General features: G+C 40.8%; 1 protein-coding gene across 1 annotated transcript in view; it reads left to right on the top strand.

Annotated features, from left to right (window-relative positions):
* The first annotated feature begins 11962 nt into the window (after positions 1-11962).
* The window catches only part of SPATA16 (spermatogenesis associated 16), a 104961-nt gene continuing 89447 nt past the window's right edge, over positions 11963-27476 (top strand). The window contains 4 exon segments of the mRNA XM_063339872.1: positions 11963-12153; positions 12239-12332; positions 12334-12397; positions 12400-12479. Of these exon segments, the coding sequence (XP_063195942.1) occupies positions 11963-12153; positions 12239-12332; positions 12334-12397; positions 12400-12479 (429 nt within the window).

Raw genomic sequence — 27476 nt, 5'->3', positions numbered from 1 at the left:
TCCAGAATCCCCAATTAAATTACTGCTTTAATTGTCTGCTGTCACTGACAGATAGGTAAGCGTGTGTGCCTAGTCCACAGCAGTAACCGAAGGTATTTGCCTTAGTGCGGAATTACAGTACAGATTTAAATGTTCTTTCTTTATGCATAAGAAATGGTCATAAATCACTGCTCCAGCACAGTCGTCTCCAAGTGGTGGGGATGATTTTATTTTTTTTTTCTTTCTTTTCCAAGTTGTGATTCACGATTGTACTTGCCACTGGCCTAATTTAAAAGTTACAGTCCTTTATGGTTTCCAATCCCTATCAATATTCTGAGACTACTCATAATCACCATAAGTATTTCTCTAAAAACGGAGGGACTTTATTAAGTAGCTGTCCATATTTTGGGTGTCTGGGCATCTCTTTTGAATTTTGACGGACACCCAAGAACGAGGAGAGGGATTAGCGTTTACACACTAAAGTTAAGTTAGAAGACCAAATTCTCCAAGTTTCCTAGTAAATAATACTATTGTTTTACCCAGGCTAAGCCTGACTCTCCGCTGCACACAGAACAAGACCAACCTGCAATGGTGGAGAGCGATGGCATACACCTGCACATGGTTAAATGTGACGGTACCTCCAACCACACAACATGCCTTTTCCTCTGTTTTGATGGTTTTATGCTAGATCAGAGATTTAAACTGTGCCGAAGTGGTTTATAGTTCTAGCTAAGTTAAGAACTGACATTTTAATGGCACCTTTGAGGGATTTATATAGACAAGTCATATGACCCTAACGTGATAGCTTAAATGTAGCCCCGAGTAATTCAGCCCAGACCCCATGGGTTCAGGCAAAATCGTAACTCTCTTTAGTCTTTGAGCCATTAAAATTCAGCTAGACTGTGAAGTTGACAGCTGTTTACTGTAAGGTTACCTCCTGCCTGCCAAATAATAGGGCTGCTATTGGCACCCTTCCACCCTTTAGTTGAGAGAAGGCCTCCTTATAGTCAGAACGGAGCTAAAATGTTACATTCCTCAAGCTGGAAAGGCGCGTATCTTTAAATAGGCTTAAGCAAGATTGAACTGGTCCATTATCTTATTTCGGTTCTTTTCAAAGTAAATGTTATCACAACATTTGCACGCAATATAAATGCCAAACTGGAATTAAGCCTAGTAATACTAGAAGACCCACAAGAAGATTAAGAGTAATGGCACAGGCTCTTCCAGGGCCTCCCAGCTCACGTCTTTCTCAGGATGCCCACATTGCTGCGGGAAGAAGACTAGGCTTCCTGCCTTGCTCCCTTAGCTATAAATGAAAAGAAATGCTTTCTCCTCCTTTGTCACAGAGAAAAAAAAGCCATCATTTTGTGTCACCAGCTGCCAAGAAGATGCATATTAACGATAAAAAAAAGACAAATGTCACGTCAAGGTCAAGAAAAAGCGCGGAAAAGTCAGCAAAATCCTCTCATTAGAGCCCCAAGCCCTCTTTCGCATAATTTTGTGCTTTACTGTTTCTAAAACCACTCTCAAGACTGTTGAAAACATTTTGTATTACACCAGTATTAGCTAAAAATAGTGTGGGGGGCACAACAACTCCTCTTCCTTTCTGGCTCCCTAACTCTCCCGTGTGCTCTCTCTGCAAACGTGAGTTTTCATTCCCTGCCACAAAACTCGTGCATCTCATCAAAGAACACAGACCCTCCTCATTTTCTCTTGTAATCAAAAGCACGTACTCAAAGGCATAATTTTGAACCGCTCAGGACACATGCAAGCAACTGAAATCCTTCATTTTCCAGCTGCTCTACCTCTAGAAGATTATATAAAAGGGAACAACCGTACTACTGCTTCCTCTTGTTATATTTTAAAAGAAAATAACGAGATATCTATTCATTTCTCTCAAAACCACACAGTCAGGACCTACCTGCAAGAGCAGAGCCGGCCTTCAGATCCTCATGAGGAGAGCTGCCAGTCCACCAGGCCAGCTGGCCCAGGTGCCCATCCTGAGGGAGGGTAGAGGCCTACCACACCTCTCCTTTTAGCATTTTCTGATAATTAGCTCTAATTAGGTCTAATTAGCAAGACAGGTGCTTTTCATGCACCTGTCTTGCTTGGGTTTTAGGCTGGATGTAAGAGGCCCCAGGTCCCCAGGATATTTGTGGAGTCTCATCATGGAGGCACTGAGCCCAGGCTCATGGCTGGAGCTAGCACAGCTCTGACACCGCACGCCCCAGAGGAGCTTGCCGGTGATGGTAGCCCTATGTGCTGCATGCCATCGCATCCCTCTCCATATTATCCAGTGAATTTTGCTAGTCGGGGCGGGTACTCTCATTCTCTTCAGCATCCACCAATGATCCACTGTTGTGCTCCTAAAAAACGCAATCCACACCCCTCCCAGGCATTAGGATCAACTGTAATTCCCGTTTATTTTACTTGTCTCACTCATTATTATTTACCTTGCCTTCCTTGGCTGTTGTGTTGCTCGTTCCTCTGTTTTCCGCGACTACGATGGATGTTGAATTCTTTGCAAATGGGACGGTTCAACAGATGGCTGTTCAGTTCATGCTCTATTGGATTGATTGTTTGGTCTTTTTATAATTAGATTTTTCTGGTGCTTTGTATTATTTTAATTAGTCCGTATAAATGGATGGGGCTAAACAAATAAGGCTTTCCTCAAGTGCAATGACAAGTGTAACGACTTTAAACAGTTAAGAGCATGCCTTCTTATACAACAGTTAGTTAAAACATTTTGGCCTGAAAAACCGTCTTCAGTCTGTCCTCATGCACGTGCTGGAAATTGTTTTGGATGCCATTATTTTTAAACACTTAATGAATTTCCTTCAAACCAAGATTATTTTCTTCCTCTAATGAGAATTATAAAAGCTGTCAGGTCTGAGGCTTCTATCTTTAGTCATTTTTTGGAATTATGCAAGTCCAGAATTTAAATAGAACATATGGAGGCTCCTCGACTCGGTTCAAAAATGGCAGAACTAATTCCATAGAAAGATTTCTCAGAAAAAGCTGACTTTGAAGCCAAGTGGATCATGGAAAATTTTAGCAAAAAGTATATTTTGAGAAGGTATGAGTTGCTTAAAATGCTGTGTTGCATCTTAATCTTAACTTTAGCATTTGCTATCAGGAATGCTATAATAACATTATAATTATCTATAATATCAGAGAATTTTCTGTTCAACCTACTTAAAGGTAATGCAGTGTGAGTCACTAAAAATTATGAAACTGAATTGCCATTTTAATTTCAGGATATCATTACCTCAACTTGAACGACCCAGATATACCTAGCTAGGAAGCGAGTTTTCTTTTATATATATATTTATTTACATGTATATATTTACATAGAACTTTGGAACAATAGACTCAATAAAATTTAACATCCGCGATCTTTTGGCTAGTACGGTGCTGGACACCGAGACAAAGTTACTCTGCAATGCTCCTCTTCCCATCTGTTATTTCTCTCCCTGATTCTTTGCAGTTTTTCCAACTGACAACTCGGCGGTGAAGGTCTGAATCCAGCGATCTGAGTGGGTGATATCTATCAATCTTGTGCCACACGTATGCAACATTGCTAGGCAACAGGTAGCAGCATGACACCCACATTCTGCAATTTCCTTTTGGTGACTGAGACTTTTACTATATTAATTACACTGAACTTTATTTCGTGTATTTCAGGCATTAACTTCTATGGAAAATATTTTTAAAAACTCTGTGAGCTAAGATTACTTTCTGTTGCATACTGAATGAACAAATATTGGCAACTGATAAAGTCGTCATTCTAACAATTGCTAGATATGAATGTGGTGCACGAAGCCTGCTAAAATTGCAGATAAGTGGGATATCAGATTATTTTGTGTTGAAGATAACTATGCTACAAGGAAAAATTTTTGCAAGGACTTCAAAACATAAAAGACATAAAAATATAAAGTGAGGAGATAACTAGGGAGGAAGTTCCTTTTTTCTCTACTTGCTTTCTCTACTCTATTTTTTTGCTGGCTTCTCTTTTTTCAGTGGTTAGGATGCTACAGAGGGACTAAGCTACAGAATTACTTTCATGCCCCATCACAGACTTTTTTTGTGACCACAGGCAGATGAGGCTATGTTATACTACAGAGAGAACGCAAGTGAGCTGCACTCACTTCACTTCTCTTGAATTAGCCTAGCTCAGGAAAAATAGCCAGCCCTTCAGCATTATTACACCCTTGCAGGTAATGTATTTTTCTATGGATCTGGGATTTCTCAAAGATGTGTTCCACAGTTATTTAAGCTGCAATAAACTGGGTCATTCTACGCATTTAATTTCGAAATAATTTGCCTGTCCTTTCTGAATACACAAAGGAAATCCCTGAAATGTACTCAAATGGAGCTAGTCTATTTGTTGTAAAGTGCTTGTGTTAGCCACTGATGAGTAATAGTAAGTTCAGCTTTAGTTCACACCCTCTGAGAAACCAGCCAAATCAAATTAACAGCAGCAGAATACTCATACTCAAAGTTTTGCCAGCAGACGGAACATTATTCGGGGCAACCCTTGAATTACAACCCAAACCATCTTTGCAGCAAGACAAGGATCTTTGAAGTTATGTTTCAATGCTCATGAGCGATCATGAGCAATCAAATTACCATTACTTGCAGAACTACCATTGGTTTCTATGTCGTCTGTGGCTAAACATGGGAAATTCAGTACGCCAGTACCATTTAGGAGAACTTGAACATAGTCTCCATCACCTTGGGCTTCAGGTTCTTACCTGTATTGCTTTATCTCTCCCAGTGTTTGTGAGCCGCTTGTAACCTGTGTGTGCAGGTACGTAGTTCCTTGATACAGGCAAATGCCATATCAAGGCAGATATTGTTCCTTAACTAGCAGCTTAATTTTTCCTATTAAGGCAAATGGAAAGAAGGAAGAACACTCCAAACATTTGTGTAATTTTTGGTCAGCAAGACAAGTACACTTAGAAGCCGCATTTTGTAAGGCAACTATTTTTACAAATGAAGTATCTTTTAAGTGTGTTCATGGAATACTGAGTCTCAGCATCGTTTATTGTACAAACATGACCAGCAGTTACATGTTTGTCTGAGAGATATTTGCTGCTCTTACTCACCAGGTTTCATGCTCAGGTTATATCTATGATTGGAAAGTACTTTCTGTACAGAAATTTTATCTGTATACAAAGGGAATGACTTCAAGAATCTGAACCACATGAAAAATCTTTTCCTTTCTCTTGCAGCTGTCCTCTCCTGACATTGGCTCAACTCTGCAAAGGGAAGCAAATTCCAAATCTGAACGGTAGACCTCAACCAGATAAGAAAACTGTTGTGCTTAGCTGTGAGGTATATCAGGAGGAACACAAGAGAACAGTTGCTTCAGGAGACGATTTTGCTCTCCATTTAGACTTAAAAATCAGTGCTGGGATGGTACCAGATGGGTAGCCTGGTTTGAATGCATTAATTTCTCCTGGATGATGGGTGGGCTGCGGAAGGAAAGTCCAAGTGGACACACTGCCTACTAGCTGAGAGCGGCAGGTCAGGAGACAGTCTGTATGTCCTTTGCTAGGCAGCAGCCTGGACGAGGTGTTGCGTGAGATACCTGCTACACGTCCGGCTGTGATTAACGAGGCTGGAGAACAAGCTCTTCGGTTACCAAATCCGCCTTTTTAACACTGAGTCCTGCTGGCCTAGGGGAAAAATTGCAGTCTGACAAACACTCGTAAAAATCTGGATGGGTTTTTTGATTAGTTTGTTCCCTGTTGCTGCACATTTTTGTGCCGGGCATGAGCCCAGTAAGAGCAGAAAAGCCTGCCATGTTTGCAAATACCTGTTGGTAGTCAAACAGGAGCGCGACTTTGAGAGTCAGAATTTATCCCTGAAAAATACTGTTGTTAAAGCAACGGGGTGGTTTCAGTTGCCCTGTTAGTATTTGGATTTTTGTAATTTCTGCTAAGAATTTAGCAGGCAACATCAAAAGCTTTAGCTTGGGGAATTCATAAGCAGGGATATGATTAATACAATTTCAGATGTATTTGTAGAACATGCAGAACTTGCTGTGGGAACTGATAATTTAATTAGATTCTGGTTTATGTGATTCATATACCTAATATTCTGAGTACTATATTAAAAAATAAATACAACTTAATTTTTCATAGGACATTGCTTTGTTCTGCTATACAAGCAAACAGTTGATTACATGGAAGGCACGGCTTTGATTGGCTGTAAAAATTAGGGCCTCATTGTACTGTGAAATAGCTTTCAAATACAGCTAAAGAAAACAAGCTGCATATAGATAAATACATAAAATCCCTGGGGAAAAATTAACACCATATTTGGGAATTTTATGTTGAATCCAACAAATCATGTGAAGTCTTGAATACCAGCAGCTTAAATGGAAAAAAAAAAAAGTTCTTCATAAACTATTTACAATACACATTTCTTAAAATGTTAACTTTCAGTTTTGCACGAAGATGTAAGGCAACTGGCATGAGACTTTTAAGTAAATTCTCCCTTGTATCTCTAGGCCACATACTGTGATCAACAAAAGAGCTGGGTTTATCATTTTCATAGACAGGATGCAGCTGTAGTTCTGTGGCAGTCAATGAAATTACACCAGTGAAAGTAAGAGAATCAGGATAACATCCATGAAGTAGAATAGAAACGTTTCTTTATGTGTTCAGGAGATACTTAATAAGTGTCTAGATGTACCTGATATGCAGGGAAAACCAGTTTTCTCCTGGACTGACTCCATAATTTAAAATGTATATGCCCTGGGTATCTCTAAAATCTAATGTAAAACAGGTTTGCTGGATTTGTGGATACCATGAAGGTCATAAGGATTTTATAGACTTTTTTCCGTATTTAAACAGTGCTTCAGTGATCAACTTCCACAGATTGTTAAAACCCTGTAGCTACCTGCAACTAAGAAAAATACTTACAATTTACAATAAATACAGTGGCAGAGCGCCATAAATCTGGGTATACCAAAGACTTGAAGATCTGGGGAAAAAAAAAAAAAAGAATTCTTTGGCAGAAGAGACGATATTTGTATAGATTTTACATACAAAGCCAAGATCGCTCCCCTTCCAATTGCCTCTAGAAAGCACAAACTACGTGTGCCACCTATTGCAAACAGGTAGTATTATTTGTTATAGTCTTTCAGAACCCAATCCATTCAACTTGGTGCCTCTGCAGAACCCCAGCCGCTGGGTTTTGTGCCAGGGAAGAAAGAGAAGTGCAGCAGGTAAGCTGTAAAACCACAGCCGTCATCAGTCAATTCTGCACTGCCTTGTGCGTCAGAGCGCTGGGAGGGAGCCGTTGTGGGGAGGCCGAAGTTGGGCTGCTGCCCCCATGGGATGACTTCACTCTGTTGTAAACCTGCCATGCATGAAGGAGCAGTAGAGACGAGAGGTACGTCCCAAATGGACCCATTTCATGGAATTTTTCCTTTGTAAAGCACCCATCGATGCTGCAGCTAGAATCTGCACAAGTTCAGGATGGTTTCATGTTTCAGGAGAAGCGCATGCAAGGGTGCAGTGGCAGAAAAAAAGAACAATATGATGAGGCTGTCCCTTTTTGTCCAAGAGGCCGTATCAACTGAAAACATTTCTTCCATCAAGAGTCGGGATTTTTTATTTTATTAGAAAGTTCAGTGGGATTTAGTATGTTTATGTGCATGATTACTCAGTCTTCGTTTTCAATTTTCAGATAATCTGAGTCTGAGAGGTATATGTTTCTAAAAATGTAAAACGCCGGAGGTATTCTGGCGCTCAGAAGACATCAACATCTAAAGCAGTTTGGCTTTGTTTGCCCTGCATCTATTCCCATCCTTTACTCCTCCTCAGAGTGGACAGAGAACGCTAGCAGATTGCAGGGGTGACATTTTGTTTCTGCACCGGGCAGCCGACAATAAAAAAGGCAATATAGCTACGTATTGGGCATATGTGGATTTTTCCCCAGTGCTGTATGGTTGCTTCAGCTGCACAGAGTGATGATTTTCTATTTGCTTTTAAAAAGCTAGAATTATCTTGAAGCTATTTAGCCATTAAATTTCCTCCGTACATGTATGCATACACAGATAATATAACTAGAAGACAATGAAAAGAATAGCACAGCTTGATTTCTTATTTCTTTTGTCGAATTGTTTCAAGTTCTCTTCTTGGAGGAAGATGTGTTTCTAATAGTTCCAGTTGGAATATACAAAGCTAATGATGTACATTGCTAATGTACAAAACAGATTTCCTATTACAAGGAGCCTTAGACAATGAACATATAATGAGTCCGCAAGTAATTTCTCACTGAAAGCTAACGGTTCCAGAGTCCTTGACCTAAGTGTGGCATTTTTTTGTCAAGATGGCCAAAGCCATCACAAGTGCGTAAATTGAAAACGGCCGTAATGGCTATATCAATATGTCCAGAAAACTATTCAGACTCATGAATGCAATCTACAGTAAGATCAGACAAGGTTATCACCAGATGTTTCTTGTCCCACATGCCATGGCTTGATTCTATTGTAATTAATTCAGCCAAAAAGTCTCTGCGAGAACTGTGTTTTCAGCACAATTTCAAGCTCGGTTTCAAATACCAGAAATCATTTCCAATTTCTTAAAACATCCTAGACAAATGTGAAACTCCGCACTTAAAGTATGCCAAAAAGTACTTATAAAATTGCATTTAAAGAGCATTAAAGAAGTATTGTCAAAGTAGTTATGATTAAAGCTAGACCTTTGGGGTTCGGAGACTTAGGCATGTAAAGCACAAAGGCTTAGGGCCTTATTCAGTAAACTATTTGCCCCAGACCTTACTGCAAGTTCAGACGTACACCAGAAATTTGAGCTCAGGTTTCTGCACCAAACCATTGTAGTATTTACCCAGTTAGCCACCCATAATATGAACAAACAAAAAAAATCAATATTTCCCAAGGTATTTTACAGCTCATCCTCCATTTTTTTATGGCATATCAGACCAAAGACCTACTATATTCTTGTTGTGAAGAAAGATGCTTTTAGTTATTTAAAGATTGAAGTCCATTTAAAAATGAATTTCATTAAAGTAGGATACTCACAGGCATGAAGTTAAGACATAAATAAAACAGAACATATTTTTATCATAATATACCACTTTGTTTTGCTGCAATATTTGCAGAAAGAACACACTGAAATGCACTTCTAAACTATTTTAAACCTAATTCTGGACAATACAAGTCTGAGACAAAATGAGATATGTTAAAAATTATGGTTCTGGTTTTCAGAGGTATTGACCACCGAAGCCTATGTTTAACTTCGGGTAGAATTGTGTTCAGCATGTCTGAAAATTGGGTCCTAAATTAAAGATAAGTGTTTTTACCTGGGTAACATCCCTTTAAGTATCACCCACAAATTATATAGTGATAGTTCTTCCCATAGGAAAATTGTCTTTTGGATTATTTTAAGATAAAAGCACGGACCAATGTCAGCCCTCTTACAAGCTGCATACTAATGCGAGGAGGGGAAGGAAGGATTTATTTGGAATCTTCTAATTGACCTCAGTGGAATTGGGCCTGGACCCATTAAAACATTTATGAAAAGCAGTTATGGAGCATGAATAGTACCCGATCTAAAACATTAATGTCTAGGTAATATTAAAAGTAATTTGTTTAAAAATAGCAGGGAGGGGAGGAGCAGGAGCCTGGCTGCATTAAGGACTAAATTCCTCCAACTTTCCGCTGGTCTTTTTTATCATTATTTTTTAAACGGTTGCAGAGACAGAAGTTGCGGTTTTCCCTTGGGCTTCTCCTTCCCCACCACTGGCCCGAGTGTTAGCAATACTCCTTGTTTTCACCTCAGTCCTGCATTATCCTGACTTTTAGACTAACGTGCCTACATATCACAGCTTCATCCTTTCTCAGGAATGACGTAGGCAGTTAAAGGCATTAAAACAAATAGGCCTCCAAAATGAATGTGTTTTGCAGGAAGTAAGCGTGGGGGTACCCAAAGCTAGAGGGTATGTTCCGGATAGGAGGATTCAATTCCAGGGTGTCACAAGATGTTCTCCATCACCACAGCATGGCAGAAACCTTTTCTTAATGCTATGATAGATGCTCTAAATATGCCACTTACTCAGAGTTATTGGATATGGGAACATGCATATCTACCAATAATGCAAGAGCCTATGTTTTATGAAGGGCACAGCTACCAGAGAGGTAACTGCCTCCCTAAGGATTTAACAGTAGCTGCGTAACTCCATGGTGTCTTGAGTACGAGTCTCTGCTCACGTTCATTAATCTTGATAAGAGAGGGGATTTACCTCCAATAAATATCCTAACACTAGGCCTCGTACAGCAGTTTTTCAGATAGCTCCTAGTCCAAACAAAAGCTGCCACCAGTGTATGATCTGTAGCTAACAAGTCCCTACATGCAAATCACCTAACAACAGTTAACCCCGTTAGCAACGGGACATTGCAAATTATAAGTGAACAAACAGATCAGTAGGAAACATCTGTGACCCTCCCTGTCCAGTACACCTTCTCTCCAGTTCCCAAAGCCATGACTTCTCTTGTCGTCCTTTACAATTTATTTCCAGAACCTTCCAAAATGAGCAACGGTCATATGCACATTTACCTTTGAACATATGAATGTTGCGTTGCATCTCTTCAAAGGTGGGTGAGCCATGTAGTCATCTGAGGACTATAAAAAGCATACTTTCAAAAAATAATGTAGCAGCCCAGCTTTTGACCGGAAAAAATGTGCAAGAGTATGAGATGGCAATCCTTATTTTCTCTCCTGCTCTCAGAGGGACGTAGCAGCAATGTGACGAGTCATCTCACCAAGGGCTGTGACTGCTCCCGTCCGAGGGCTGCCCATGCTGGAAGTCAATGCCTTGCTGTTTGTCCCAGACACTCTCCAAAGCCCTCCCCTGCCTGCTTTTGGCTACCTGCAACTTTTCATGTAAGTATTTAAGACAAGCCATTTTGGACATGAAAATCAAAGCATTTTAATTTGAGAATTTAGTTTCAATGTCTTGTGAAAGGTGTGGCCTCAACACTTCACATCCTTGTATTTAATTTGCGCTCCTTGCTTGGGCTGTGTATCACAGAGACAATACAGCCTGCTTCTCAGGTAAGTCACATTTTAATCCAACGCAACTACTTTATTTTCTTGTTCATTTTTCAGCCAAAAAAAGATATTTTTTGGGGGGTGCATATTTTTAGTGAAGAAACAAAATCTCCTCTAAAAAATACCTGACAAACGTTTTTCAAGTGGGCCTACTTTTTATTTTTTAAGGTCTGTACCTAATAAGAAATCTTTGATGTAGTCAGCAAGACTTTTCCTCTGCCTAGAAGACCTATTGATATATAGCCAAACAGAGAGCAGAGAAAAAAATCCACTCTTGTATGTCACCGGACTCTTAATCTATTTTATGAGCCTTAAACACTACAACTCTTTGCACGGTAGAAATTTCAAAAGATCTAGAAACTCCATTTTTGCTCCTTATGTGGCTTTTCTAAACCTGAAGTTTTACTTTTCATGAATATTTTTAACCAGCGCAAACCTTTTTAGGCTTTTTCTTACATCTATCTTTTGTCAAGGAAGAAAGAAGCAATCCTGTGAATCAGATCCCATGTGCATAATCACACAACTATACGAACTAATCGCATCCATAAAAAGCATTCGGTTCAAACATTGCTGTATAGGGAATGCTTAGCCTTAAAAATTATGCTGTTTGGACTAGCAACTTTGAATACATCTTATGAGCAATCCATCTGCACTAATACTTTTTTTTTCTTTTTTTAACTTAAATCAGGGGACTTGAGCAGCCTGACAGTGTCTATAATAAGCCTGCTGATTACTTCACCTTCTGTAATTCTTCTTTTTTTGTTTTAAATTTCTGTTATATTAAGATGCACATTGTTAAAATGTTTTAAAAAATTGATCAGATCCTGGTTGCCAAGTAGGAAGCTGAGTAGTAACCTCAACCAAGTTTATAATGAACTTCAAATTTATTGCCCCGAATGGAGCCATCACTCATCATAACTAAATGCAAGTTGGGTGGGATGGACTTCCTACTTAGCCTGGGAGGACTCATTTACAACACAGATTTGCCACCTTTGTTTTTAGCCACTGAGTCATGGCCAAGCCTGGCGTCTCACGATGCAGGTGGAGGAATGGTGGCAGGCAGCGTGGTGGCTGGGGATGACAGTTGGTGGGCACATGGGGGCATGGGGGGCAGTGGGTGGTGGCAATATGTGTAGTGCCAGGGATGTAGGGAGCACCAGGTGATGGTGCAGGGGGCACAAGGTGAGGGAGACACAGACATTGGGTGGTAAGGGTGTGGGGAACACCAGGGATATGGGGGGACACGGAGTGGTGAAGATGCAGGGTTTGCCGGGGACAGCAGGCAGTTAGGACGTGGGGAGGTGTGGGACACCAGGTGGTGGGGTCTCCAAGGACACCTGGAATGTTGCCTTTCAAACCTCGAAACATTCCGCCTGGCACCGCAGCTGCCAACAGCAGACGGAGGCCTAGCCGGTAAGTGAGAAAGCTGCCAGTCTCTATGTTATGCTCAGAAGGGGTCTAGGTGGAGCCTGGGTTATCACATCTGGAAGGTTTCCCTTTGAGGAATAACAGGGTATTAATGTCTTGCTTTTCCTGAGCTGGCTGTAGCTTTGGTGCTTGCAGTGGGGATAGTCCTGTGAGGGAACGGAGGGCTCCTGGCCATCACAGAGGAAACCCACATCTCCTCCTCTATTACCTTCGTGTTTAATGGGGTGGGGACTGATGAGGGAGGAGCTTTTCATGCTTTTCACCTCACCCAAATTTACAGTCTAGCCTCAGCACTTTCCAGAGACCACAATGGGTTTCTTACAATCACCTCCCACCTACCCGAAATGCCTTGTTTCTTTCTGTCACCTAAAATCAACCTCTTTACATCTCAGCCATCTCCATTCGGGGAGCTCATGTGGAAATATGGAGCTTTTTAGGCACTTGTCTCAACCGCTCTCCAGTCGCTCTCCATCCAGAGGTTTTTTTCCTCTCCCATTAGTCATTTAAGTTTAAAAAACAAAACATCCTTGAAGATTTAGGTGGAGAAGGGTCTTCTCCTTTTTTATTTCACTTTTGTTTCCATTTTGCATCTTTCCTCAAGTCCCATTTCATTCTAACTACAGCATTAATTTTTTTTTTTTTTTTGAGACAAACAGTTTAATTATTGTTTACGTGGATGTCCCTGGATCCTATCTCCAAATTACTGCCTCATGAACAACCCCCTAAACAGACACTAGGAAGATTCACACGAGGGAGAGACACTGTGAATACTCCAACCACGGGGAAATCTTTGCTCAGTGCTTGCATGCTGTTAGACACCAGAGAGCCCAGCCACAAAGACCCAGGAAACTCAGTTTCATTAGTTCTGCTCATCACCCAACCATGTTTCACACTCCTATTGTCTTCCCTTATTTCTCTATTCCCTCCTGAGATCTTCCTTGCTTCTCCCCTCTTACTGAATTCCCGGGCTTTTCTGTTTTATTTCTTTCCCCCTTTTGCTGCTTTAGCCCTGCTGCGCTTTTCCCTACATTTGTTTTGTTCTGCTCTGCACTTTTGAGCCAGCAGATCAGAAAGCATGGACAGGATGCAATGATTCTCTCCTCTTGGTTTCACCTCAACTGCGTAGCTAAAGTAGGGAAATTTAGAGGCCGTTTCTAAGCTGCACCTGGGGAAGCCAATGTGCAGAGGAAGCAATAGGGCTGAAGCTACTGGAAAAAAAAAAAAAAAAAAGCCTGGCTTGAAAGTACATTTATTCATGTATCTGCAAAACAACATTTTTTAGCAATATGGCACATTTGTTCTGCTTTGAGATTTTGTATCTTAGTTACTTGCTTAATTGTGCTGATTTTGTTTTGTGTTTCTTATTTGCTTGTCTCCCTCTGTTCACGGGATTCTTTAGTCCTTGGCACCTAAGGATAGCTTGGCACTGGGACGGGACTGATGTCTCTGAGGTTTATGCCATTTTCTACTCTGTTCTCAAATGCTTGTTGAACCTTTGCAGCGTTCCAAGTTGTGACGATAACTCTGATGTGCCTTCCTCCAGCAGCTCTGTTTCGTGGCCTGCAGTTACAGGGGTTTTTTATTTGGGTTAGAAGCAGAGACTTCATATTTTACTGCATTTTTTAAATGCATTTGCAGAATTTCTTTAGAAAGTAAGGTTAACAACTTGCTCTGATTTAAATGTGTTCAGCAATTTAGTCTCTTGACAAATTAATAAGGACCTTACTTAAAACCCTTTTCTAAACCTATTTTAGAACATTTTTTTTTTTATCATGTACATCAGTGGAGCTCAGGTCCTGATGAGAATGAATATACCTCCTCCAGTGGTCCAAGGTGGGAAGAAACTCAATGGCCAGAGGTGCAAGTGGCAGAAGTCAGGCTGTGGGGATATAGATTTCCCATTATATACAAGTACGACACCTTCCAGCAGGTTCCCTTTCTTCGGTTTTCAAAACCTTGGGCAAAAAGCATTGGCAAGGAGGTGAGGACGAGCTAAGCTGGAATGACTAAGCTGGGACATGCTGTTAAAGCACTTGGGACCGACTGCATTAGGGGCAGCCATGCAGTCCCCTGGTGTGCTCGTACTCGTGTGCTCCAGCAAGCTCCAGGGCTTGGGCTGAGCCAGGGCTTCATTTCCCCAACGGGGATGTTCCTCCACAGCCCCTGAGGCGAGTACAAGGGTGCTGAGCTGGCTCAGTACCATTTTTAAATGGGACTTCGGGAAGGCAACCGCCGGAACCCTAAAAGAGAGAAGGTGATCCGTCATGGGTCTCCTATACGCCTCTGAGTGGGATTCATTTCTCTGTGCCTCATTTCTGTACCCCATTTTGCCCCAAAGAATACTTCTTTCCTCCACTTGTTCTGTTGAAAAACATCTTTTACAATGAATATGTAGAAGTATAATAGGAACCTGATCTCAGATGGCACCATTTAATTTTATTGCAATAATAGTAATAAATGTACGAAGCACAAACAATGTGCTCAATGTAGAAATAGATTTAATCCATTTAACTGGATTTTGAATTGGTTCTCCATGAATGGAAACCTGTTCTTGTTCAGATCGGAAGTGGCATCTCAGATGGTACTTTGGAAGATGATAGAATACCTGTCATCCTCATACTAGGATAAAGTAGAGAAGGAACATTAGATTTCCACTCCAGGCCTGTGAAAAGAATTCTTTTTTTTCAGATACTTGGATTTTATTTCATTATGTTCCCTTTTCTTCATTTAATTTAATAATACGTTCCAAATCTATTTATCCAAATGCATCTGTTTTATACTTGGGGAAATACAATCTGAAAAGAAAATGTTACTTTTTTCCAGTAAAGTTGAAAGAATGGAAGGCAACTAATTTTAACATATTGCCACTTAATGTCATCTTGTTTGCTGATAAAATACATGGTAAAGCGTTTTCACTAATCACTTCTTGAAACGAAACAGAGCTTTCCTGGCTAATAATGGAGATACATTTATTTATTTATAGGACGTTCATCATTCTAATTCCTTTGTGTTTCACAAATATTAGCAAGTTGATCCATGCGGCACTGAAAAGAAGTGAAGTCTTACCAGCTCCATAAGGCACAGAAATCACATGATTGCCCACACTTACCAGAAGGATGTATGTAAAGTATAATTAGAATGTAAAAAAAAAACCAAAAGTTGCTCTTAGTACAGTACGTAACCAATAAAAACATCCCTCTGCCATTCAGTATTGTTAACCTTAAACACTAAATATCCTCAGGCAGGCAAGCAGGAACATCTATCTAGATAAAAATGGTGTGGGGTTTTTTTTAACAAATACATTCTTTGATTTCTTTCCTTTTATTTCCTGAGCCTTTACATGATACTTGAGTTATATTTCCAAGCTTTTTCCTCCAGCCAGGAGAGCTAGAGAAATTATTTTAAAAAAAACATTGAGATTGTCATCTAATTGCATACTTTCTTGAAGCCGAGTTGTAAGCAGCCTGCTGAATAAGAGGAGGTGTGCTGTATTTCAGGGTGGTCATACTGCTCATTCTGCACTTACCCTGTTTTCAGGAATTATAATACCCAACGCATTACGTTAGAATCAATACAGTAAGTATTTTACTATATACATTCCCTTTATAGTGCCTAATCCTTAAATGGTCATTAGGTATATCTATGCGAATTAGTGGTATCACCAGGCTATCCATACGTAAGCTCGAAAAACTATTTAGGAAATATAGATGAAATACCGTGGTAATAGTATCCAAATGTGACCATGGACAAACTTTTCTGGGCAATCTCCGGACACATGTAAAAGGGAGTCCTTTAAAGTGTTTTGCATTGGTTTATCTTTGCTCTGACAAAGTCATCAGGGCTCTTACCAGCTGATTGAGATGGCGAGTAAGGCCAACAATGAGAAAACTCCACGTAGCATTGCTGTTTTGAAAGAATATGCAGGCAATTCAATGTAAAATGTTGTGCTGCATTCCACGTTTCTTCATTATAAAAGGAAGCCCCAGCTCTGTAGCTGCTTCTTTGCATGTCTAACGTTATGCGACTCTGCGAGACTACTCACTCCTATAAAATTAAGATGCTGCATGTGTGTGTTTGCAGGACCGTGACCGCGAGGAATACTTGCTCAATGTAATAACTACCAGTTGAAAAACAAAATAAAAATCAACTCTAATTGTGCCCATTTAAATTCAAACATTGAAAAATAGCTTAAATATGGTATTTCGGAATGTAAATTTTACAGAAAGTCGGAAGATTTTAGGATTCTGTTAGCTCTTTAGTCCCTCTGTTAACGAGGCTATTACATAGCATCACTCAGATTGATGTTGAAAATAATGCAGCTGCAAGAGCAGCTGCAGCAAGAATTCACAGAAGCCAGGATGCAAAGCAGGCCCTGCTCAAAGTCCTTGCCTTTAGCTTTCTGGTGTGTTTTTCCCGCCCCCCCTTAGTTATTTATTAGCTTAATTCCAGCATCCTCTGAAGTGATGCCTTGCTGGGAATAGCTGAGAGTTAAAGCTTTAATGGCTTTACTTAGCCTCACAAATGAAAAACGTGGAATTTACTGTCTTCTGCAAACCAGAGTCACTCTGACAGCAGCAAATGCTGGTTTGTGGGTTTGGGTTTTTTTTAAAATGAACAGTTCGGGGTTGGTCAGCATTAGACAGTAACAGTCAAGAAGAAAATACAGCACCAAACAGGAGGAAAGATACTTCACAGTTAGATTTACAGGTGTGCGAGAGCATCTTTGTGCTACTGGAATTTAAAAAGACATTTTATGCCCCTGGGCAGGAGCTGATGAACTCGTGGGCTGCCACCTCAAAATGTTTCGTCTGTTGCAGGAACGTTTGGAGGAAGGTGCAATTCCAATACCCACCTTTATGCTTCCCTTTTCGTGACACACAGAGGGTGACAGGAATGAATTGCAGCAGCAAAGTGCTGGGCTCTGGCTAAACCCAGGTTTTGGTCATCCCAAAGGGATTTGCCACCATCCCCACCCCGGTTCCTAACCCTCAAGCCTGTAGAGGGTAACTGACACTTTGATTCTTGTTAGTTCTTTCATGAACACGTTGATGTTAGGTAAAAATAATTTTAAATAATGTTGAAACAAGCTTGACGCGTAACTTAAAACCAACGTGAATATGTCACATCCCTCAGTCTTTCATAGCCACCTTGTAAGACCTTCAGAAAAACAGTTCCCCAGATTTAGAGTAACAGACGTTACAAAGGAGCAAAGCACCATCATTCACCCCCCAGATCCGAATGTACGATAGCCTGTCAATTCAACAGATTCGGTTACTGGCCAAAAGTGACCTGTACTCAGGGCACAAAAGCAATTGCAAACCCCTGCTCATCTTTAAATCTAAATTTCAGAGCTACGAGAACACCTTGAAAGATCTCTACTAATGGCAAAGTTCGTAACATGAGGTTTGCATCCCAGGTGTAGCCATACCAAACACTTCAACTTTCTCCAGGCAAAATCAACTGGACAAAAGGAACCGATATAGTTCTCTTTCAACTGATGTAACATGTGCGGTCGCCTTATTACGAGTTAATATTCAGGTTGCGATATCTTGCGTCCATTGGAGCTTTGCAGAATTTTCTCAGGAAGGTCATAAAATAAAACATTAGAGTAGTATAACTTAAAGGTTACAAAAGCATGGGCTACAGAATCAGCATTAGTCTGTGACAGCACTGGCTGCAGTCCCGGTGTAGTTTATAGGAAATAAAGGCAGGAACCAACCACACATTTAATAAAATGAACAAAACCGTGTTAGAATCAACTGCCAGATCAGATTTTTTTTGTTGTTTTTTTTCAGTGGCTCACAACCGCCACTGGATTTCCCTTGGCTGTCACTGCTCTTACAAATTTGTGTTGCTGCATAAAAGCACATCAAAGACCAGGTTGGCTCGCGCATCCTGAATGGGAAATTCGTACCTATAGAACTTGTGCCACGTACCTTTCTATTCACCGAGGGAAGGAAGAAAAATTTCCCTACCGTTCTCGTAGTACTTCAAGGTCAAAATTCATATTGACAAAAATAATGCAACAGAGATAATAAACATTCACGGAGATTAAAATAAATGCACAAAAGGCAATCTCTTCACTGAAAAAGGAAGACACCGAGGTAAAAGAAAAAATTAAAACGAGAAGCCATACTAAGAAACTCAAAGCTGTCACAGAACTGCCTTGAATGTTAATCTGAGCTATTTCAGCCGGTCCTTTTCCCCAACCTTTTCTTTCCTGCTAACTTTTATGTTACAGCTCCATTACCTGTACAAAGTTGCTGAATTGAAGCTCTGCCCATCAGGAGCTCTCATCTGTGCATGCTTTAGCTCTCAGTTGCTACTGCATTTGCTTCAGCTGCCACTATTAAATCCTTGCACGTCAAATTACAAAGCAATTAAGGGTGAAATGCATAGCTGTAATACATGGGTTAAAAAAAACCTTCCAGAAACCCTAACTCGAAATTTTCTAGGTTTGTAATGATGACTTTGGAAAGTATTAAAATATCTTTTTTAATTAATATAATTCTCAAACTACTCACATGTCCATCACCTGGTGTCACATAAGTTTTTTATCTTTCCGCCTTTCTCTTTTCCCTTCCTCCCAGGCTTTTCTTTTTCTTTTTTTTTTTTTTTTTTTTTGACTAGGAATATTTAAAATTCATTATTTCACACTGTGAGAAATGGAATGAGCATAACTTGAGCATTTGCTAAAGCAGCTAGTGAAGTAAGGAGGTGGAGAGATAAACTGTCTAAATGCTTTATCGTGTATTCTGACCCCTGAATTTTGCCTCATCCTGTCTAGCATTACTGCAGAAATACTGTATCAAAGATGAAATCCCTTGGAGGTATACCATTAGTGTAAGGCAGCTGCAGCGGCATGAAGGAGTCTAGCGGATGGGTCAATGGTATCTGCCACCATTGTGCTCTGAATCGGGAGCCAAGGGGACCAACGCGCAGCTATGGCTAACTCATTTAATATCTCTGCTTAACATCGCTGCGTTCCAGTGGGACTCATAATATTTAATTACATATCTAATGGGAAATTCAGCCTCACCCTGTGAGTTATTGTGCTTCCTCAATTTCTCTTACATTGTAGAAGCACAGCACTTCACAGGACTGGTCCTGCCATGAAAATTAATTAGTTTATGCCTGAACAGGGCTTTCAACATACAGATCATTCTGTATGACAAAGTAGTATTAGATAACAAACCAAGTTATTCAATTGAATTATGGAGTCATAAGAAAATTATTGTCTCTTATTTTTAATCAAGCAGACTCCAAGCCAGATTAGTGCCTGATGATGATGCTTTGGCTGTTTCAAGAGGTATTACTGCCACCAGAGAAGTTTCTCCCTCTTTTTGCTCCTGTGCACCCTACAGTTTTCACTACCAATAATCCACTCAATAAAGCCAGCTCTAGGTTCCAGGTTAGCCCTTACCTTCAGTGAACAGTAATTGTTAAGACAGCTTGTTGAAGGTAAATAAAAAGCCTTGTTGGTTTGGAAACAAACCTCTCCACCTTGTTTGGTTTGGGGTTTTTTGGTAAGCATCCTGTATAACTATCACTCCCTGCAGGGATACTTGAATCTAGAAACCGCTCTGAAAGTTTGAGACAATTAAGCACCAGGACTTCTGCGTTTCTTTTCATGGCATCAGGCAAATCTCAGGTTATAGATGTGCATATGATTTCATATGCATGAATGCTTCAGTGCCCTCCCACCAGTTACCGACTCTTTATTAGCCTCCATAACCCAAGCAGAAGAATTTCAATACCGCCTTTAAGGGTGACTTGAGCAGAAGCTTCAAGACAAATTGTACTGCTGGGGTTATAGAAATTCAGTAGCTAAATTGGCAAAAGAGAACTTAGAGGTTTTTTCTGAGGTATATTGTTTGCATTGTCTTCTTTACAAAGATGAATTTCTGATCATAGGAACGCATTTGTAGCCAAAAGGTTCATCAGCTTCCATCTATCCAGACTTGCTAAAATCCTTGGGGCAGATCAGTGTTGATTTATACCAGTGGAAGATCTGGATTAGGTCTTTAAGATTTCCCTTTTCTCATTTAGGCTGTGGTCTCCATGCACCCCTGCTGCAAGAGCATCCTTATTACGAGAAGAGCGGGAGGGACTTGCCAGCACCCGCTGATGGGTCCTTGTTCCCTCACCCTGCATTGCGTACTGGTTTTACACTTTTTCTTTCATTTATTGCTCTTACCTTGGAAATCAGATACAACCATCATAAAGAACAGCAGCACCAAAGAAATAAAAGCCACAACAACAAAAGACGAGAAAAAGGAATTCCAGTTAATGACATCTATCTAGGGAGATTCCTCCTACGAGGAAGCAGAGCAATATGGAAGGACATTCAGAAGGAATCCAGGCCCTCAAACCACTAAAATTCACTTTGCATCTTGAGATTATGACCTTTTTAAACCTTTTCTTAGTTTCTCCCTACTTGGTGACTTCCTTTTCTTCTTTTTCCCATTCCCATGCCTTCCTTTTCTCCCTGTTGCTCCTTTTGGTTGACTTTGATTTGGGGAGCTTTCTTGTGTTAGTACTAGAGCAAAGAATTAGGCACACAAAGATAGTAGATTATTTACTAAATGTCCAATAAAACTGATGACCTGTGAAGTTCCAGCACTGATTTGCCAAGTTTCTGTACACCCCGGCTGCATTCTACTTACATAGTTAGTGCCAGCGAAAGGCAGGATCGCTACCAAAGTTGTTCAAGTGGGGTGGTCCTCGTAAGGAGCCTGGGTGCTGCAGCTAGCGTTTTACCGTATAAAACATCACAAGAGGTAGTGGTGGAGTTTTGCATTTGGTGAACAGAAACACCAACAGCTAAGATGTAGATATCATCCAATATATTTCTTTTCAATGAACGTGAGCTAATGAGCAGAACTGAAGGGACAGTAAAGGGACACCCATCCTGGGATGCTGACCAGGAGCTAGGGTTGGGTTTGATCACAGTAACCTGTCTGTCTGGTATAGCTACAGCAAGAAAGGGATCTGTATCCACAGCTCTCTTGCTGTGTGTTTTGATCTCAGTGCCAGGGCGAGGTGTCAGGCACCTTCTTTGCTGCGGATCTGATGGCTGATATGTTTTGTGTACCGCACAATAGCTAATGGAAGTCGTTATAGGTCTGCAAACGTCTCCTTTAGGTTTGGGCTTTCCTAGGGCCTGGTCCCATAGGAATGTGATTATTTTGTAAAGTGAAAGAGAGCTCTCTCTGTACTCTGAGCTCTCATTGAATTCCTGCCTCATCCTGGAAGCCCGGCTGCCCAGAGCAGTTTGGAGATGCAGACCTCTTAATAGCACGTTGGCAGATCTAATCAAGCCCACAGCACAGTCTGCGGCAGCCCTCCTAAACCAAACTTTGCCCCTCTGCACTCGTCCTTTAGAAGTACTCAGCTCCCACCATTTCAAAGCAATCTTTTCAGAAAATCAATAGTTCTTCATCTCCTCCAGAGTGAGAGCAAGTAGGACACTTGGACGTTTGCTTTGTAATCTCTTCAAAAATTGCTTTCTTGTCTTCCCAACAGAATTAGGAAATATTGCAGTACAATAAAAATAAATAAATAAACAAATAAATAAATAAATAAATAAAATCTCAAGCTTTTTCAGCACAACGTCTCAGTTGTAGGACCAATCTTTGCATTCCTTTCCATTTAGGGATTACCCTAAGCTCACTGGTCTGTTTATACCTTAGGCACACACATACATCCTTGTTCCTCGCACAGAAGAATTGCTTGTTCTCCCAAGTCCACTTTTCGGGAGCCTACTGTAGAAACCTTTGCCATTTCAAAATTTCCGTTTTCTCTCCCTCTTTCCTCTCGGTGGCCCTTTAGCTATGAAAATGAACTGCTCTGCTCCCGCAGTGCTGAGCTGCTGAATCCAATCAAGGAAGGCTGGCCAGGCTTCACATCCCCGTCAGACACAGCGTTGACCTTTTTTTCCTAATTGACAATGCAGGGCTTTGTGCTAATAGGATGACATCATTACGCAGAGCTGAAATGCTTTCCCTGCCGTCTCTTTTGTCTCTCAGTATTTTTCTCCCACACTTTTAGAGGAAGCATTTCACTAGGAGGGAGTGCAAGGAAGACAGTTACACCCTGCCTAAAAAAAACATACGTAGAAAACATCCTCAGTTTCTCTCTCTCCATTTTTCCTTAGTCGCACTAGTTACCAACCACGTATCCCGAGCCCTTGCCATGTAGTGAATCTTCCTTTTCCTTCTTCCAGGTTCTAATCACCGATGCTTCCTTTCTGTATTTGCTTTGCCTCGCTGTCCTGAGATATGCTGCTGGGGGCAATTCTGGTTCCTTCTTGGTTTTGATTTATAATTGTATTTTTTAGCCTACTGTCCTTTTACAGCTCTAATTTTATTGAAATAACTTGTCAATAGGATCCTTGTGCGTCTCTACAGCAATAAACAGTTAATTGAGGCCCCTAATTTTGTGTTAAATTGTTGGCAGTTAACTTTTGCTGCGATACGCAATAATATAAAGTTTTAAAACAGTACTTTAAAGAATACATGGAGGGGGAGAAGCCCCAAAGAAACGGAAAACATTAAGAGCTTTGTTTTAGCTGCCTTGTGAGATTGGCTCGCCCAATTCAGTGACTACTATAATCCTTTAAGACGCTGCCTCAAAGCTTAAAAAAATTGCCTTAATGCTGGTTATAGCTTGGCAGCCATGTGCCAAAGCATGTAGTCTCGGCTAAACCAGCAAACCAAAGAAATACATATGATGGGCTTTCGCTGGAGAAGACAGACAGAGCAGAAATTCTCCCGTTCTGCCTATGGCCCTCTCTTTCTCTCCTCTCCCGTGGCTGCCATACCGGGTACTCCTGGCTCACGGTGTGTATTTCCAGCCTGCTTCAGTGCCTAATCGAACGGATTAGCTCAGATTCCAGGTACTCCTGTGAATCTGTTTGCCCTAAACTGGTTTGATTTGCACAGAAATGCACTAGGAGCTGCAGCAGTAGAAGAGAAGGGTAGTATTGACCAGCCGGGAGAAGCAGCCTCTTAAATCACTCAAGCTCGCTCTACAGGCCCGCGGCTGTCTATAGCCTTACCGCAAGAAAGGCCGGCATGAAAGATAGGACAGACAAAACATAGAGTGAAGAAGGGAAAAGATTCAGGAAAGGGAGGAAGCAGATCCCATTACTATCCAAGACTATCCAAAGCTGCTGGGAATAGGGATTTATCTCTTTTCCTTTTTTTCCCCAATCAATGCCCAACTATTTCACAGAAGGCGCTTGGATTCCTGGACACGTGACAGTGATCTTCACGCCACCCTTTCCTTTCCGCATTTAAGGACTGCTCCAGAAGGCAACGACAACCACATTATTAACGTGCCTTGTGAAAAACTTCTCTTGGTTATTTTAATTGTACTTCCTATTTCTTTTCGCACATTATCCTTAAAGGCACGTTACGGATTTTAACCAGGATTTGTTTCTTACATTCTGTTTCTGTCATATTTACCTTCAACTTTAGTTAAGTTCCATAAGCTATTGTGAGTAACAGAAGGAATTGGATTTGTGGTACTTTGAACAACGGTAAGCCTAAGCTTACTTCTTTGCATAAGAGTGTCTAGTGAACTAGCTATCTGATAGCTGTGAGCCGTAATTATAATACAGCTTAATATTTCTCTTATGTCTATAGCCTAATGAGATTAGTGCTTTGTTGTACTCAGCACCACATAAACAATTAATATGTGAGTTTCAGCTTCAAAGAGCAATTAGGATAATATGGTTAAAACCCTGCAAACTACTATGAAAACCCCCACGATTACCCTTGCCAAATTTCAGCCCAGAGCCCAATTTATTATTATTATTATTTTTTATAAACAGGTGAAATACGATGAGTGAAAACAGTATTTAGAGTGGAAGTGCTGACAAAACCTTTACTGCAGCAATGTGGACAATGCAGCTGTAATAATGGCAAGTGTGCCCTTATCACAGCAAGAAAAATGTAAGGAGTTCTGATTTTGCACTGAATGGGCCATTACTTATGTCTATCACAAAGAAATAAGAGTACTGAACAAAAAAAGATACATTAAGGTGTTTTTTTTTTTCTTTCCCCCCAAAAGGAAACTAAAAATAAAAAAGATCAGATGTGACTCAGGCTTTCAAACAATAAAAATAGCAAGATAAAAGAACTAGGTTGCTTCATTGCCTAAAGAAATGGCTAGAATCTTAAAAAGTCTGAATCCTGATTGTGAGAGACTCACTTTATGGGCTGCTAAGAAGGTGCTGACCTTCGTCATCAATAGATTGTCTGAGCCTTTGTGGTATTCAGCAGTAAAGGAAGTGCTTAAAAAGTCATCCCGCTGAAAGATGGACTGGAAAAATCTCCAGTTCAGATCTCAGCATAGCTGTCGTCGGTGCACATGCTCATTCAGAAAGTCCGTCTGTAAATCTAATACAGATAAATCTTGCTTCATTTTTAAGTGATAAAACTGGAGCATCCTCACCTTAGAGATGGATCAGGATATCTGGAATTCAATATAAGTGAAATTATTATAGAGGAGGGCAGCTAATGACCTGTCTGTTGTGGGGCTTTGGATGTGTTTTTTATAGTACTATATTTCTCTGTCTGTACTAGAGGACATTGAAGGAGTGGGATAACACTTGTACAAGTACCAGTGGTATAATTTTCTTAGACTTGCTCCATAGTTTTGGATGCAGTTTCGCCTGTTCCAACATTTGCACTGAAATGAACTGTAACAGATGACTGCCCTGTGATTTCAAATGGCCTTCTGGGAGAAAAAGACTATTATAGATGAAAGAGTTCGGTTCCTACAACTTTCTGGAAAAGTCCCATCACTGCCTGAGTAGTATACCAATACGGCCGTTGTCATTATATGTATCTTCTAGCAGGGTGAATTAGCCGTGGTGGGGTACCAGGCTAACACAACGATGTGGCTGCTGGTACCCAAGTGAGCTCACTGAAAGACAGATGGGGTATCTTTGCACAAAATGCGTGCGTGTTGCAGATACAGTCATGCTCTGGCTGAAAAATGTTGTGATGTTATCCTCGAGAAACCGTGCAGCGTTGAACATTCACAGCAGAGAGCACAAAATACAGATGGACCACTAATGACTAGAGCTTCTGGGACAGCAGATGAGGTACAGCCAGAGCATCCTGAACGAGGCAGCTTGTACCTTATGCTGCAGAGGAAGTGGAAATAAAACAAAACAGTGACAACAGAAATCTCTGCCAGTTCTGATGGGGGTGGGGAGGGACAGAATTATTTCTCTCTCCAAATCTGATGCCTCATTTGTCTCTGAGTTTTAGCAAGGCCTTCGTGGGGCACATACGTTATCAGAGCATGGGTCCACTTGGACCGCTGTCGCTTGGTCAGTGTAAGGGACCTGGCTCAGAGTAAGAAAAATGATCACCAAGTCCCCTTTCTGCTTCCTAGCTGCCGTACTGTCCCCCTAGACCTCCAAACCATGAAAGCCTACGATCCAGCAGGCCAGCCCTGAGGAACGGCTCCTTGGTTTTGCTTCTTTCTCCACAGCCTCTGCCATAAAAGGCAGCTGTAATCCTCAGAAACGGCGACTTGTGCTGTCTACTGAAAGATTTTGACCGAAATTGGGAGACAGACCTTTCCCTGAAGCGCAGCCCCACAGAATTCATGTCTCAAAGAGCGTGTAATGATGACGTGATGGTTCAGTTTCAAGGCAGCTTAATCCCCTCTGAGAACTACTAGAAGAAATTTCTCTCTCCTGTCCCTCCACTTAAATCGGTGTTGAATGTAGCCCAGTGGTTCTGCCTTGCTATATGCAGATTCGGGGGGATAGCACTGCAGTCTTTGGTGTTTAGAAAGGTTTTACTTCACAACCGCAAGGGCAGAAGCTTTCTTGGTTGAAATCAAAGTTTAGATTCTGAAGAAAAAAGGGCTCATCAAAGAACCGGCAAGGAATTTAACAACTAGGTGCCAGCTGAAGTGCCAGGGGGATTTATCAGCAGGTTCTTCTCTAATCTGATGTGAGATAATAGGGGAAGGTGTTGAAAGCAGAATCAAACTAGATACAGAACAAAAGCGTAAGTAATAGGGTTCATAAGATCATGCACATAAGGAAGGTTACGTTATCTAGTAGGCAGGCCACTCTCCCCAAGAAGGATTACCTTGGGAAATCAACAGACAAAAACTGGAAGATTTTAAAAGATAAATGATCTTATGTTTCTTTGCATTTATATTTTTTTCATGTAACCCTCTCCATGTGGAAAGATGTGGTTTCCTTACCAACAGATCCAACAAAATACTTCGCTGTAGTGGCTGGCAGTGCCACGGGCAGAGGTCTCTCGGCAAAGCTTAACCCTCAAATATGCAGAAAGCTGAACTTGCTTATGACTAATCAGGAAGATCATTCCTGAGAGCTCACAAATTTAGAGTAGTTTCCTTCTGACTATAGCGCTAAATTGTCTATCTATATTCCCCTGCATAGTGATTCATTAGAAGCATTTTACAGTAAACGCTTCCAAAATAAAAAACAGTCATTTTAACCAAAGTCTCAGGAAAACACTTAACTGACAAAGATAATGATTTTCTAAAAGCTTTTCCCTAGAAGTGTTTTTTTATTGAGGCAGTGATTAAAGTGAGCCTGCCTGAGTTATAACGTGCTTCCATTGCACAACCCAAAGTCATGTTAATCAGCTTGAATACCTAAAAATACAATAGGAGCAGTATAAATCCACTTGATACAGCAAAGATCATTTCAGGTGCTGGTCCACCAGAAAAATGTCTGTAAGTGATTAAAGAATTATTGGTCCGTATTTCACAGTTTATGCTCTGCTTTCTTTTTATTCCATGGCAAATTATTTTATATTTCTTAAGACAGCCTCGTGGCAAACAGTTTGGTCCAGCCAATTTCCCATTCAGGCTGATATCAACCCCCCATCAGATACAGGGCTTTGCCTTTGTGAGTTTTCTGGTGAGGAGAAGAGTCCATCGATTTTCCTTGAGGGCTCCTGGGTATTATATGGCTGC

The sequence above is a fragment of the Chroicocephalus ridibundus genome, chromosome 6 (assembly GCF_963924245.1).
Source record: "Chroicocephalus ridibundus chromosome 6, bChrRid1.1, whole genome shotgun sequence".
Lineage (NCBI taxonomy): Eukaryota > Metazoa > Chordata > Aves > Charadriiformes > Laridae > Chroicocephalus > Chroicocephalus ridibundus.
This window is presented reverse-complemented; position numbering and strand designations above follow the sequence as displayed.